This window comes from Anser brachyrhynchus, assembly GCF_964034855.1.
Source record: "Anser brachyrhynchus genome assembly, chromosome: 2".
Lineage (NCBI taxonomy): Eukaryota > Metazoa > Chordata > Aves > Anseriformes > Anatidae > Anser > Anser brachyrhynchus.
The window spans coordinates 50278164-50292580 of record NC_137695.1 but is presented as its reverse complement, the minus strand read 5'-3'; the positions used below and the strand labels follow the sequence as shown (position 1 = coordinate 50292580).

At 39.7% G+C, this 14417-nt stretch overlaps 2 protein-coding genes across 2 annotated transcripts; both read right to left on the bottom strand.

Annotated features, from left to right (window-relative positions):
• Window positions 1–136: 136 nt before the first annotated feature.
• LOC308189789 (tRNA selenocysteine 1-associated protein 1-like) lies at window positions 137–11093 on the bottom strand. The gene is made up of 6 exons (XM_080580261.1): window positions 10700–11093; window positions 6953–9161; window positions 6285–6438; window positions 2045–2240; window positions 1473–1518; window positions 137–653 (listed from the first exon to the last, which is right to left on the bottom strand). The coding sequence occupies exons 2-6, from the start codon at window positions 7173–7175 to the stop codon at window positions 517–519; spliced, it is 756 nt and encodes a 251-aa protein (XP_080436387.1). The 5' UTR covers window positions 7176–9161; window positions 10700–11093; the 3' UTR covers window positions 137–516.
• A 39-nt stretch (window positions 11094–11132) lies between these two features.
• On the bottom strand, window positions 11133–14207 carry LOC308189792 (uncharacterized protein). The gene is made up of 2 exons (XM_080580264.1): window positions 12834–14207; window positions 11133–11582 (listed from the first exon to the last, which is right to left on the bottom strand). Exons 1-2 carry the CDS (start codon window positions 13176–13178, stop codon window positions 11451–11453), a joined length of 477 nt encoding a protein of 158 aa, XP_080436390.1. The 5' UTR covers window positions 13179–14207; the 3' UTR covers window positions 11133–11450.
• Between the last annotated feature and the right edge of the window lie 210 nt (window positions 14208–14417).

Here is a 14417-nt window from a genome sequence, read left to right as displayed (position 1 = left end):
AAAGTGGGCACAGGTGTTTCCACAGCAAGGCCTGTGAGTGTCTCCCATATATACTTCCAATCTAAGCAAGCACATGAAAGGCTTGGCTTGTCGCTTACCTAAGGAACCAGGAAAACAAGGGAAAGCTAGATATTGCTTGTGTCCTAATGCCCATATAAAAATAAAGACAGATGAAATACCCTTACTACCTTGTTAAATTCCATAAGCCGGAAGAGAACGTGCTGCACACAGGTACAAGTAAAATCCCTTGCTGGCAGGTTTGCAGAAACAAATTTTTTATTTACACAGGCAAGTCTTATCTTTAGACCCCATTTACCTCTTTACATTTCTCGAATATTTACATGACTTCATGATGCTCCAAGAAGAGAGTGATGAACAAAAAGATTACAGAAACTGTCAAAAGCATAGCAAAAAAAACCCAACCTATCATTGTGCTTTAAAACTTATGAGCTAGAATAATGTAGAAGAAATGTAGTTTTAGCACTTTGGCCCTAACGGTCATGCTCTAGAAGACACTTAAATAGCAGAGGGGATTTCAGAAGTGACCGTATCCAGAGGTTGCCAGTGACAATTCATGAGTGAATCATAGAGTTCTTCGCTTGTCTCCGTGAATTGTCTGTTCATTTCATCAACATCCAAGTAGAGCTGTGGATCTGAAAATAAAAGCCTGGTAAGTCCAAGTATCAAATCTGAGGCATGCGCACAAAAAAACTTCACGTGAAATGGCTAATAAACTGTATTTTAAGCTAAGTGTAATAAGCTATTAGATCTATCAAATTTTAGTGAGGTATTTAGTCCTCTAAAATTTTGAGCCTCACAACTCCAACTTTTGGGAATTTGTATATTAGAAGGCTGGGACTAGAATTGTCTTTCAAGATAAAGACAAAGACAATGTTTAAGATAGTAAAGATAACGTTTAAGGATAACCAGCCATGAAACCTTCCCAAGAGTCATTTAATTCACTTCTACGGCAATACACGTTACATAGGATAGTTTCTAAACACTAACACAAAATGCCTCCACGTGAGGAATTTTGCAAACCTTCCAGGACACAAATATGTTTTGTACCGTATTTGTAAGTGCAAGCTGAATCCTCCTTTTGGAATCTGCAACATAAGCTTTTACCTCAGGGTGGAGAACAAAGCTTTTGCATATTACTGAGTTTCTAATATAAAATCTGTTTAGCGGAACCAATACAAAGAACAAAATTCTGTATTAGACCATTTTCAAATGGGAATGAAGGCACAGGTACAAGAAACGTGCTGCGAAGCATTGACAGTGTCCCGTTTTACTTGATGCGGTCAGTGTATGCTGTATCAGCTTTAAAACCCCAACTGATTGCAGATCAACCCCACAGAGGTTTGACCTCAGCTGAATTTTCAAGATGTTCTTCATCCAGTAGAGGTTGGCTTGTATTGTTAAAAGGCACAAGTATGGCTAAACTCAAGTGACAATGATAGAACCCTTATTACCGTCAGTAATTAGGTCATCATCGCTTTCAGTCATAACTGAAGATTCCTGAAAGACAGAAAAGGCTAAGTTTAATCATAACTCATTTCAGAAAGCATCACAGATTCAAAGTGCTGCAGTCTCAATCCATTCCTTCTTCCTACAACTACAAGGATAGATGGCATTTTATCTATTTATTTTTAGAAGAAAGCCAATATTACAGTACAGGTTGGAAGGGACCTCCGGAGGTCACAACTAATACATTGACCACGATAAGACCACTTACAACAACTGTTTAATTTGCTTTAAGCAAAGCAAATCAGAAGAACAGGAACAGAAGAAGCATATGCAATTATGCTGTCAAAACCATTCTTTGGTATGCGTGAACAAATAATGGTGTATAAATCACTAATTCTATGGATTTACTATTTAAGCACTTAAATACAAACATCTCTGAATGGAATCTGCTCTTTTAACTTCACACTAAGTAGAAAGCATGTTTTCAACTTCGGATTCTTTTTGCTGATTCACACAAATCTGTACAACATACTATCTGTGAAATATTTTCTTTATAGCAAGCGTGCACTATCTTTACCTCAAAAACAGCTGGAGCCATTAAAGAATCTCCTAAAGAGCAGTCTCCAACAGCTTGCATGCTGTCACAGGGAGCATAGGAGCTGTAGTTGTAGTCAGCGTAAGCATCGTAACTCCTCTGTGAGTAGTAGTTCTGGTAATCTTGGCAATAATCATTATAGTTGTATGACTGGTACCGCTGCAATTCTGCTTTCAGTCTGAAACATGAGAAGTTGCATACAGTCAGAGAACAAGAGACTGTAAACCCAGTTCTGAACTTAAACAATTTGTCAGCTTACATACTTCAAAGCTTAAAAGGAAGCTTTCCTAAACAGTCACCTAAGTGACAGCTTAAGTCACAGCTCAAAACCTCATTTCTATAGAAGCAAGCATCCTCACCTTTGCCAATACCAGAAGGAATTGTTCTCATGGATTAACTCCAGAGCCTTGACATGGTTACCTGTACACATCAAGTATTTTTAGCGTTGGCATAAGCAAGCTGCTGCTAAGTCTCTGTGCTTTGCTAAAGATTGATTTAAGACCAGAGACATTTATCAAGCACAGCTGCTTTAAAGATGCAGTCTTAACCCTTCTATCTTTTGTTTGGTTAATTACTAGATCTTATTTCCAGAAAGAAGTGAATGGAGTCAGATTATCCATTTCAAAGAAGCATCTGACACCGCCTGTCAGTTTGCCATGTCTACCTCCACCTGCTCAGTTTTTTTGTTTGTTTAAAGTCCATTAAACATTCAACAGCTGCCAACTATACCGCTCAGGTGAAGTCAGTCTTGCTTAACAACACAATCGCGATTCTCCAGCATGACGCCTTATTATTAGTGGGAGAATTACAAAATACACTGGTTCTTAAGAAGAAAGGGCCAGCTGATTAGCTTTCACTACTTTCCCTTTCAAGATTTTCTCAGGGGCAGCTTCAGACTAATGACAAGAACCAAGACAAGTGCTATCTGTACTAAAACTGAGGTACACTGCATAAAGAACATTCAGATAACCCAGCTGCATATTCAAAAAAATCCGCTGTTTAGACTTGTCTTCACTGATTCTGTACAGGCAGACCTCCTGTGTTTGCAGTGCCCAGTTTCTCTCACTTGAATTGGGGATGCAGAGAAGTGAGTTCTATGCTTTTGGGGAAGAATACAAGCTGAAGGCATTCTGAAATAGCTTCCAAACTAAGCAAACATGAGGGACAAACTAATCCAATGGCTGGGTATTGCAATGCTAAGAGAGCACGGTACTCAGCCATTCAGAAACGTATTACTGATGTGTATTTTAATACCTACATTTGTTTCAATACTGCAAAGCTACACAAGTTCTAATAAAGAGGTAATCCATTGTCTTGCTACTGTAGTAAACAAACAGAAGATACATCATCTTAGGTCTTCTGCTTCCGACTGCACTCTTCCTACATACAGTTGTGTAGGGAAGGAAAATCTGAAAATACTGTTGACGTTCTTCTGGATAGCCGAAGCAAGAAAACATGTTTGTGGCTTATTCTTGTTTTCAAAATAAAACAATATTAATTTAATCAAAAAATTTTGGCAAAGAAGTTTGGACAGTGCTCTCTTGGAGAAGAGCATTTCCATTCTAAAGCAGAAGGAGGCAACATTTGCAGAATTATGCTAGGTAAACAGAAACAGAAGTGTCATTTTTTACTATTTAACAGAACACACAAGCTAACCTCATGAACATACTGAAATTGTTTAAATGAAGTCCTGTTTTGTCAGTATCCTGGATCAAAGTTCATCAAATTTGGTATCAATTCTTTAACCGTTCAGAGACCTGAATTGCCTTAAATAAGTGATAGAACTGAGCCGGTAGAGTAAGAAACCCTCTCAGGAAGTGCTAAGCTTTAAACTCCCCATTGCCCTAAGCTCATGAAAAGCAAAGAATAGCATTCTAAACCTGTTCTAGTAATAACGCCTTTGGCTTTCTCCCTGCGTTCCCATTTTTTCCCCCCACTTCTTTCCTGTCAACCCACTGTAAAACTAGTTATGTGCTTCTCTCAAACTAGAGGGAAAGCTCTAAGAACAAGAACTCCCTAGCATATAAAACCACTTGTTGTCCCTTCTACCTTATGCAGGCCCAAACCTGAAAATATTTACCAATGCATTCAGCTTTGCTACTGTTGAGAAACAAGGCTGGTTGCAATGGCAGATAAGCCCAAGTTGCGCTGTCTGGCTAGACTTAACAGTTGGATTCCCCCAGCCGTCCTGAAGCAGGTTGATGAATCCAGGGAGTCAAAACATAGGACTTCTGCATTTCTGGTTTTGTAGACTGCATCCTGTGTACAGCCACTACAGCAAGGGCCACAGACTTTCCAAAGGCAGAGCTACAAGAATCTGATTATTTAGAATAACTGTATCAATGCACAACTCCTTGGTTACCTTTTAGAAATTCCTATGCTCAGCCGGATTCCTTTTCCCCCCAGACCTGGTGCGTTCTGGCAGTCTTGCAGTGCCTTCATCTGATCACCTTGCTCACCAAATCTGACATAGGCATACCCTCTACTATTTTCAAAAGGGAGAAAACCAATTCTAGTATGCATAACAGTTACAAAGCTAACGAATTCAATTTCTGTCTTCTACAAAAAACAGAAGATAGCAGCTACTATAGCTTCTATTACTTAAGCAACCTCTCTGGCATGTGCACGTGCACAGAAAAGGCTTTCACCAAATTAAAAAACTTGGGCCAGAAGCAAAAAGCTTATTCCTTGGTAGCATTAAGATGCAACTCACTGAGAGCCAGCAAAACAATACATTTTAAGTGCTCTCTGCGTAAGTAATCAGATTCCATATTTCTGCATATACAGCAGTTAATCAGTTAGCACTAACCCACTCCTTTTGGAGCCACAAACTTTATTGGTCACAAACACCAAGAGCTGGCTGTAATTATCTGAACCAGTATTAACCGGTACCTCTGAACTCTTCAAACAAAAATATCTTTCAGGTGCTCTTAGAAGAACAACATCAATTGCCTGCAACAATTTGATGGCTTTGCTAAACGGAGCACTGAAAAGCACAGTGGTACAGTTTCTTTTGTAGCCTGTTCAGAAATTATAGCCCCGTGCCTACAGCTTCAAATCAGGCCAAGCTTACCAGCCCAACTCTTACAGCTTAAGTTCACTGCACTCGAATGCCTTCAAGACGTGCTTTTAGGAGCCATGGAGAAGAACCCTCTGGTAAGACCACCATTATAAAGTACTGAGTGTTGTTTTACACTTAAAATAGAACTATCTGTTACAGTCATTCATCAGCTTTCCCTAGGCTGCTGCTCTCTCACTACTGAATGTGATCCTGCTCTCAGTTTCCCACTAACTTTTTCCCCCAGCGTTTATGGCCTCTTTTCATCTATGACACTTTTAAGGGACTACACCGTGTTGAAAAATGCTGGTTAACATTTCCTTTTACACAAGGTGCCTCATCAAATTTTCCTGACTAAACCAAACCCCAGAACCTTAACTAGAAGAGGAAGCACACAAACACACACGCCTCCCTGGCCACCATATCTCCCCAAAACATATCTGTTCAGTAACAGACCAACTGTAAGAATACTGCGATTAAAATCAGTATAGCTCTATACACTGCTTTTGTTCGGGATTACTAGCTAATGTCCTTCCCCTTACCCCTTCTGGAATTAATACTGAATTCTGTACTCTAAAACGTGGTTCTTAAGTCATACAAATGACATTTAACAATCAGAATTTTTCCACACAGCGATCCTCAATAAAAACTTCAATCCTCTACTGCAGTCTTTCAACAAATTAAAGGAATACAAAACTGGCTAATAACTGTTCAGTGATTTTTGGACCTTTGTAGCACTAGAGTAACAGCAGTACACTCTGCAGCATAGTTGCAAGTACGTGGGAATAAGATACTCTCTCTCATCTCTTTTTTTCTCTGAAAAGTGTGAGGCCTCTATTTCACCCTACTAAAGATTTTACCACCAACTGTACTGCTAGCATTGAGACACTGCAACTTCTGTGCTTGTATGAGATGCAGGACAGGTTCCTTAAGGTGTCGCAATTTTTTGTCTAAACCTAGTGTTGAGATCAGAAAAGGGATTGCTACTAATTGCGTACGTATCAATAACCAGGACAGAAGACATGCTGCATATAGGAATTAAACTTTTTCTAAAGCTCTAGTACATGAACATATCAAATCCCGCAGATTTTTTCTAGTATGGTTTCAGAGGTCTTACTTGATGGACATAAGCGCACAAGTGAAGACAAAAGATACACTGTTTACCTGAAGTACTGGTTTGCAAGTACTGCTTCTCTTCTGTCCTTCCCAAAATAAACGGTGAGGCAGCTGCAGACTCTGCACCTGAACACTCTGAGTGAACACCGAATGTAAATTATGGCAAGGCAGCATTTTGTGGACGCAGCCGCAGCACCAAAACCTGCAGAAATAAGTGAATGTCAAGTCCGTAACCCACGGTGTATCTGCAGTACGTGAAGGTTTGAACTACATTCTAGTCCTGATCTTTCCAGTCAAAACTGTTTAAAAAACAACCCACCAAACAGTAAAAGAAACAAGAAAACCCCATGCTTCCTCTCTACATAAAACTTTTCACAATTGTGTTTTCTGCCCACCACCTGGCTTTAAAAAGTATACGAACTTCTTTGAAAGATCATGTTTTTAGTCTGAACTCCAAATGAACAACGTGTAGGGCATGTAAAGAACAAGCACGTCATTAATGAAAGCTTTTCTCTAAAAAGGATAAACTTATTCTTGGGGAAAAGTGTGGAAACAGATGTTATCTAGGCAATATTCCTACAGGAAAAACGAATAATTTTGCCACACCTCAAAGGAAAAAATAATTGTGCTTAACAGGTAAGAAAATAAAAAAAATCAGAGCAAACCAAAAAATAAATCACAGAATATGCATCCTCGTTTTAATCATGAAGTATTACCTTTGAGCTCTGCTTTGGTGCTTGGCTTTGCACTTTCACAGGCTACACACTTCGTGGCCTCTGCTTTGTTTTGAACCAAGCAGGTCTCCCAATCCCAGCTTCCTTCGGGCTTCTTGAATTTGTCTAAATCCAGAAATTCTCCAGAAGGAGCAGAAAATGCAGATGCACTGCTACTGGTCACAGGTGTTGGACCCTCTGTGAGACAAACAAGACAGTTAACCATCCTGTTTGAACATGAACTATAAAATGAACATTAACTTTTAAATTTGATTTGTCAAATCCCACAGAAATGTTCAAAACTACTCCGCAACTCCCCCCCCCGCCCCTGAAAAAAATAAAAGCCACCAAAAACCCACAAAGAAACAAACAAACAAACAAAAAAACCAGAGTGGAACTCAAAGCTTCCAAACAACACACAACTCTGTTCAGCACACAAGCTTCTGCTGCTGTTGACGACAGTGTAACCTCCATAAAGAGGCCTGACAGGTGCCTTTTAAAAAAAAGGTGCCTTTTAAGAGAGAAGCAGAAGATAACGCTTCAAATTCAAAACCGGAAAGACAAGAATGCCTCTTCCCTTCCACAGCACACGCAGAAAACTTTTATCCTAGGATTACTTGCATCGCTCTTCCTCTTGACAAGTGCAACGTAACCGTGCAATTCACTGCACCATGGTCACAGTAAAGCCCTCATTTCCAAAATTCCTCCTTGCAATGGCAAGAGCCTCAGACAAAGATGCCGACTGACCGCTCAGAGGTTGGAAGTCCAAGAGAATCAACTCTGTCTGAAATCCATTATCTTACCTCAGGAAATTTCAGTCTTACCGCACAGGATGATTACAAAAGCCCGGTCTAGTCCATCTTAATTTGTTTCTTCCACGATATATTTGCACAGGTGTTTTTCGATGTAATGGCATGTTAAATGACATTTAGAGTCAAAGTTAGAATTAGAATCGTATTTTAAAAACAATACAACCACGCTCAAAATCAATTACGGTCACACACAATGGGAAACAACCCAGTACTGCCCTGAAGAAGTTACCCAGCGGGTCACTCGCTTTCTTGAAGCCTACCACTGACCTTCATAGGCATCTCTCTGCTTTAGCTTAAGACTAGTTAAGACTACACTGTCTTGAAATCTGGCTTCACATCTCCCCTCAATTACATACAAACGGTGAGTAGAGGCATTTTGGCCACATTCTGTAATTTTTTTTACTTATTTTTTGAAAGAGAAAAACGCAGTCATTTTTAACTCTTTCTATGGAGTTCTCATTTTCGCCAGTGAAAAATCACTATGTTGTTTTTAAATTAAGTCACCCACTTCAGCCATCTTCCCTCACCAGCTGCAAAGCCGGGGGTATCTGCATTGATCCAGCTCCGTACTAATACATTTCACAATCAGTTCAATTTATGCGACAGGCTGGAACCTGGGCTGAGACCTCTGAAGTGCCTGTAAACCAATCCTGCAGACAGCCGCTAACCCATCAACCGTACCTGGGAATCGTGTTGCTTAAAATATTCCATATATGCAACGTACTTTTATTCTGTACAAGATTCACAGAGGCTAGGATGGAAACAACAGGAAAAAAAGGACCATACCTGGTTTCTCAGACTGACAGGCTACACATTTGTTATCTTCCGTCTTATTTGGTACAAGGCATATTCCACAGTCCCAAGAGCCTTTCGCCTTCTTAAAGTTGTCTCCAAAGCCCAGAGTGGCTGTTGTGTCAGTGCTGCTCGAGGAGGATGTCACTGTCACCGAGCTGTCTGTGACCACTGGTCATGTCAGAGCAGGCATTACTCCCGTTCCAGGTTTTGGTGTCTCACATGCTATATACATTTTGTAGCTTCCGGTTTGTTTTGGACAAGACATGTATCACAATCCCACGTTCCAGGTACTGTTTTGAATTTGTCTCCAAAGCCCAGCATCCCTGCTGGGGGCGCTGCTGGCTTTGAGGTGTCGCATTGACTTGAACTTACTGTCTGTTTCATACTCTCAACTGTTGAGGCTTTAGTAGCTTGACAAGTTACACATTTGTCCTTTATGTCTTTGTTTTGCAGAAAAGGGTCACATGTATCAGATTGCCAGTACGATGCTTGTTTAGAAGTCTCTTTACCTGCAGAAAAAGTTGTTATTGCGGGCCTAGTATAAACCACTGTGCTTGTTGTAGGTTGTGCAGACGTAGAAGAGCGTGTTTTCAACAATCCAAAGTCTAGGAAGCAAGAAAAAAAAGTCTTCCTGTTAGCGCAGCACCTCACTACGTGTAACTAAGTGACTTTACTAGAGGGCAAAAATTTCAACTCAGGTGCCAATGGTTACAACTAGACATTCAGACCGAGCGCAACAGGAAGTCCCCAGAAATCTTATCGAAACGGATGAAATTTCATCTGCTGCACTGGGTCACAACAGAACATTTCGTTAAAGCTTCATTTAACTCTTTGTTTCCAAGGAAGCTTTAAATCAACATTTTCACTGGTCGATACAAGTACAAACAGACAGTAGCTGACTGAAATCTGACAGTCCAACGTGGAAGGGAAATAATACAATTTGATTAAGACGCGATGCCCAATCGAATCAAATTTCTAAAGCTCCTCCTTCCGTAGCAGATGACTCAGATCTACTCCAGTAACTGTACAGAAGTTTGTCCTCGGAGCAGCAATCCATACGGTATTTTCCCACAGATGCTGAATATTAATTAAATAATAAAAACTCAAGACAATTGAACAACTGTCTAATTTTCTATCATCTTTTTCAAAATGCATCGGACACAGGACAACTCCTTATTTAAAAGGTGGCAATTTTAACAGAAAAGACAAGCTACTAATACAGAAAGACTAAAGGAAATGCATCTTAAACAGCAGCTCAAGTTGCTTGTAAATCTACCTTGAACATAGTTGTTTTGTGGTTTGTTTGTTGGTTTTTTTTTAGTCAAAAATGAAGTCTTTGAACAATGTGGATTTAGATTTTGCTTCTTTGAAACCGATAAAGAATGTGAATGTCACTTCACTCAGAGGTCTTTCCTTAAACAAAATGCACAATGTATTTTCTCTCACTTAGCTCTTTCCAGTAGAGAAATGTGCTGCCTTCTTAACAAGTATGTAAGTTAGAAGAAGACTTTTGGGAAAAGATCAAATTCAATAAAGCCCTTTTTCTTAAAAGATATCTTTTCCACAGACACACTTTATGAAACTGTTGAAAACAATTGCAATTGCTTAAAAACCAAATTCAGAAAAGGGTTTTTAACGTAAAACACTCCACTTCTGTTTGCAGTTTAAATTTTAATCCACAGGAACCATTGTAAGCTAAGGCCCAAAGATTCGCAGCTTTCGCCATGTATTTGGAACTGAAGCTCTTTCCTATTCTTTCTTCACCTGGGCTGAAGGTGGGACAGGAGTGTTGAGTTTTACAAACATTTCCTTTTCAATTCCACAAATTGTATTTACTTAAAATGAAACACCGATTATCTGGCTAATTCTCTTAGTACCTCATTTACAATTACATCCTAACACGTAAAGGAGATGCAACCCATCTGCTTTTCATCTTGCAGTTTTACTTCCAGCAACAAACACCACTTAGAATAGAAGGGGGCAGATGCACCCTAACAAACGCAGCGCTTAATGTAATGCTCTCCTACATTCATATTTATAGCAGATACTCTATTAACCATAAGTCGTGTGTTGGTTTTTTTTTTAATAAAAAATGCTAGCGTATTTTTTGCAGCATCTTTTTAAAAGGAGTTCATTATCTCACCAGGATTTTTTAGAACGTCTAAGACGCTTCCTTCCTTTAATACGTGGGCAGTGGTGAAGGGACCACCAGCAAAATCTTTGACCTCCTCTTTCTGTGTGTTGATGTTGGTTGAGGTGGTGGTGTCTTTTGAAACAAAAGAAAACAAAAACAGCTTTCACAATGTGACCTAGTTAGAGCAGATTATACTCACTTTTGTTAGAAACAAGAATTTCCAGCTTTCATGCTTCTCACATAAGAATCTTCACAAATTCTACTTACTTTGCAATGCTTTATGATTACAAGCAAAACAAAAAGCAACAAAACAAAACAAAAATTATAAAAGCAGATCTGTCACTGGAAAAATACTGCAGAAGTCCAACACTGCCTGGAATTGCTAGCATGCGCAGACAGGACAGATTGAAGATTTAATAAAGAAAAAAAGGAAGATCAGCACTTCAGATCTGAAGTGCTAAAGTTTCAGTTACCTAGGGTAAGAAAGGGCGTCACTGGAGTACCACTGGGTCCAGAAAGTTCTGCCGATTTTACAACGGGAACACTAAATGTAAACCCAATCTGCTATGAACAAGAGAGGTTTTTCAGATTCTCAAGCCACAGGAACTTCAATCGAATGCACACACAAAACCAAATCTGAAAGCTGCTCTTCACATTTGTAGCACGCATGCTGAATGACAAATTATAAGCCAGAAGCCTACATACTTTTCTCCATCAAGGCAGATTCTGCTTTAGTGTTCTGCAACAGCCTACTAAATGCCTAAGAAAAAAAGTCAAGCTCCTTTATTATTTTACTTACAGAAGACGTAGGTAGCACTTCTGCCTCAGTAGATTTCACAACTGGAGATGAAAACGCGAACTCAGGACTGCTAACAGTACTTGTTGGTTGTATCTGTATTTTCAAAAGAATTAAAGGTTTATATTTAAGAGCAACAACTACCTGAATTCACTACCCAACAGAAGTCCCGCAGTGACGTCGAAAAACCTGATGTTTGAGTTATTTTGCAGATAAAAGTAATAATAAAACACAGGGAAGTTTCCAAGTGGGTATAGGACAATATCTTCAAAACCAAATTCCAGAAACTGAGAGGAAAAGCTGGAGATGCTACTTAGGTCTAAATGCACGGAAAAGCAAGCCAGGAAGCTGAAGAATGGCAAACTCAGCCCAATGATACTCCAAGAACTTCAGCAAACACCTCAACATGTTAAAGCAGCTGTCTACTTCAAACCGTACAAAAAATATTTCAAGTACTCTGGAACAGATTAATGTTTATTTTATTGCAATAATATGCCAATTATTGCACCCTAGGCTCATTCTATGTGAGGCTTATATGACCACGTTACCTCTAATTTAATAACTTAAATAAAGTTGTGGTTTAACCATTGCAGGCAACTAAGCACCACACAGCCACTCGCTCACTCCCTCCAAATGGAACAGGGAAAAGAACTGGAAGTAAAGAAGTAAAGTTGTTAAATTTGAGGTAGCATTAATGACTCATCGCATGTAATGGCTACCTGGAAAGACAAATGCCATAACCCTGTACATACTCCCCACTCCTTCCCCTTCTTTCCCCCAGCATTTATTGCTGAGCACGATGCTAAATGGTGTGGAATATGCCTTCGGTCCTCTGGGCTCCGCTGTCCTGGCTGAGTGCCCTCCCAGCCTCTTGTGCATCCCCGACCTCCTCGCTGGCAGGGCAGCGTGAGACACAGAAAAGGACTTGTCACTGTGTAAGCACTGCTCAGCAACAGCTAAAACAACCAGTGCCTTACCAACACTGTTTTGCTCACAAATCTGCAACACAGCATCATCTAGCATCATCTACTACGAAGAAAATTAACTCTACCCCTGCCAAAACCACTATAAATAACTTGGCATAAAGTCCACACCCCCCTTCCCCCGCAGACTTCCACAGCATTTGAAGCAGTTATACAATCACGTTAAATGGGAGTTGGCAGGCTCTAAGACTGAGAGAAGCAGAATCAAAACATTTATGCCTTTTGCCCAAACTGGCATACAACCCCAATTCATTCAGCTGCGTAGAAACTAATATTTGTTAGTTTCACGAGCACCACAGAAAAAGTCAACTCGCAATAAAGCAGTATACTCATTGTAAACATTATTTATAGCATAAAGATTTACCTTGCCCGCCGCCGTCGCTGCTGCATCTGCCATGCCTGCCGCCTCCGTTGAATTTGCCACGCTTGTCGTTGCCACTGTTGACTTTGCCTTGTCCTTTGTCTTCAGTAGATATGGCATGCCCGCCGCCATTATTGGATATGTCAAGCCTGAGGGCACTGTTGAACACGTTATGCCCGACGTCGCCGTTGTATATATCATGTCCTCCACCTCCTCCTCTGATAGATCTGTCAAGTCCTCCACCTCTGATGGATCTGTCATGCCCTCCACCTCTGATGGATCTGTCATGCCCTCCACCTCTGATGGATTTGCCATGCCCGTCGCAGCTGCTGGAGTTGCCGTGCTCATTGCTGCTGTTGAAACAGCGCTCGGTGACGCTGAGACAGCGCTACTACCAACGAAACTAGAATTGAACTGAGGCAGCGATGCAGCACTGATGGGTAGGGGTATTTTCGGTAGCACTGGTTCCTCCACTTCCTAAAGTTGCAAATTTTAATTTTTCTTATACAAGACATACTACTTTCTCACCCCATCGCACCCAATTTATTAACAAAATTAAATAGAACAAAAATCCATACAAATTAAGAGAAAGCAAGTTTCCAGAAGAAATCCCGATCTCCCCACCTCTGTCTACCACGTCATTTTAATTTATGGCAGGCCTGCTTCCACATTATACTCTATTCAACAACTGTACAGCAAGAACACTGAAAGTTAACTCAAAACCTGTGCAGAACAGAGAGGCACAGATCACATTTTTTTTCTTTCTTTTCTATACTTTAGTCATCAAAGCTCTGGAGAAGCATCATCCTTTCTAACTACCCTCGCATGGCTTCAATTAAGAGTACACTCTCAAGACAAGTGAGAAAGTGTTCCTCTTGCAAAATTAGGCAGGATAGCTGCCAAAGTTTCTAAAGTCACTACAGCAGGGAACGTGGAAAAAGGTAATGTTTAAAGAAGCAGGTAGGTTCAACAACCAAACTAAACACAAAAAGCACCAAAGAAAGTCAGACTAGCAGCACTGAAGATTGTGTTCTCGTAAATACAGTCTATACCATGTATCAGGATGCAAATATAAAAATCAGAAAACAGCCTCTTAACAACTTCAATTTTCATCCCTGCCACTTACTTTATTTGATTACTAAGATTGGATGAGTTATGTTTTAAATGGCATAGAAAATCTGACCAAAATTTGTACAGTACTATCATGATCTACTTAGAAATGACTAGGCAGGGATGTAAGTTGGTACTACTGATATTCAGTGCATCCTGTAGCTTACATCTGTTTCACAGTTTTGATTTGAAAAGTTTATGGAACTTTTGATATTTGGACCATTATTTTATTTGTGTTACAGGAATAAACAACAGTGTATACGATTTCTTTATATTGCATCATCCAGAAGTCCCATTTAATGATTTGAAACTTAAATTAACTTAAATACTTAATATTAACTTAATATTAATTAAATACTTAATGTTAACGTAAATACTGAAATAAACTTACAGGCAGCTTATATAACATCCAATAAAAGAAAAAATAATCTGAATATTCATGGTCATAGTTTTATGGAATAGATTTTTCCTATTAAA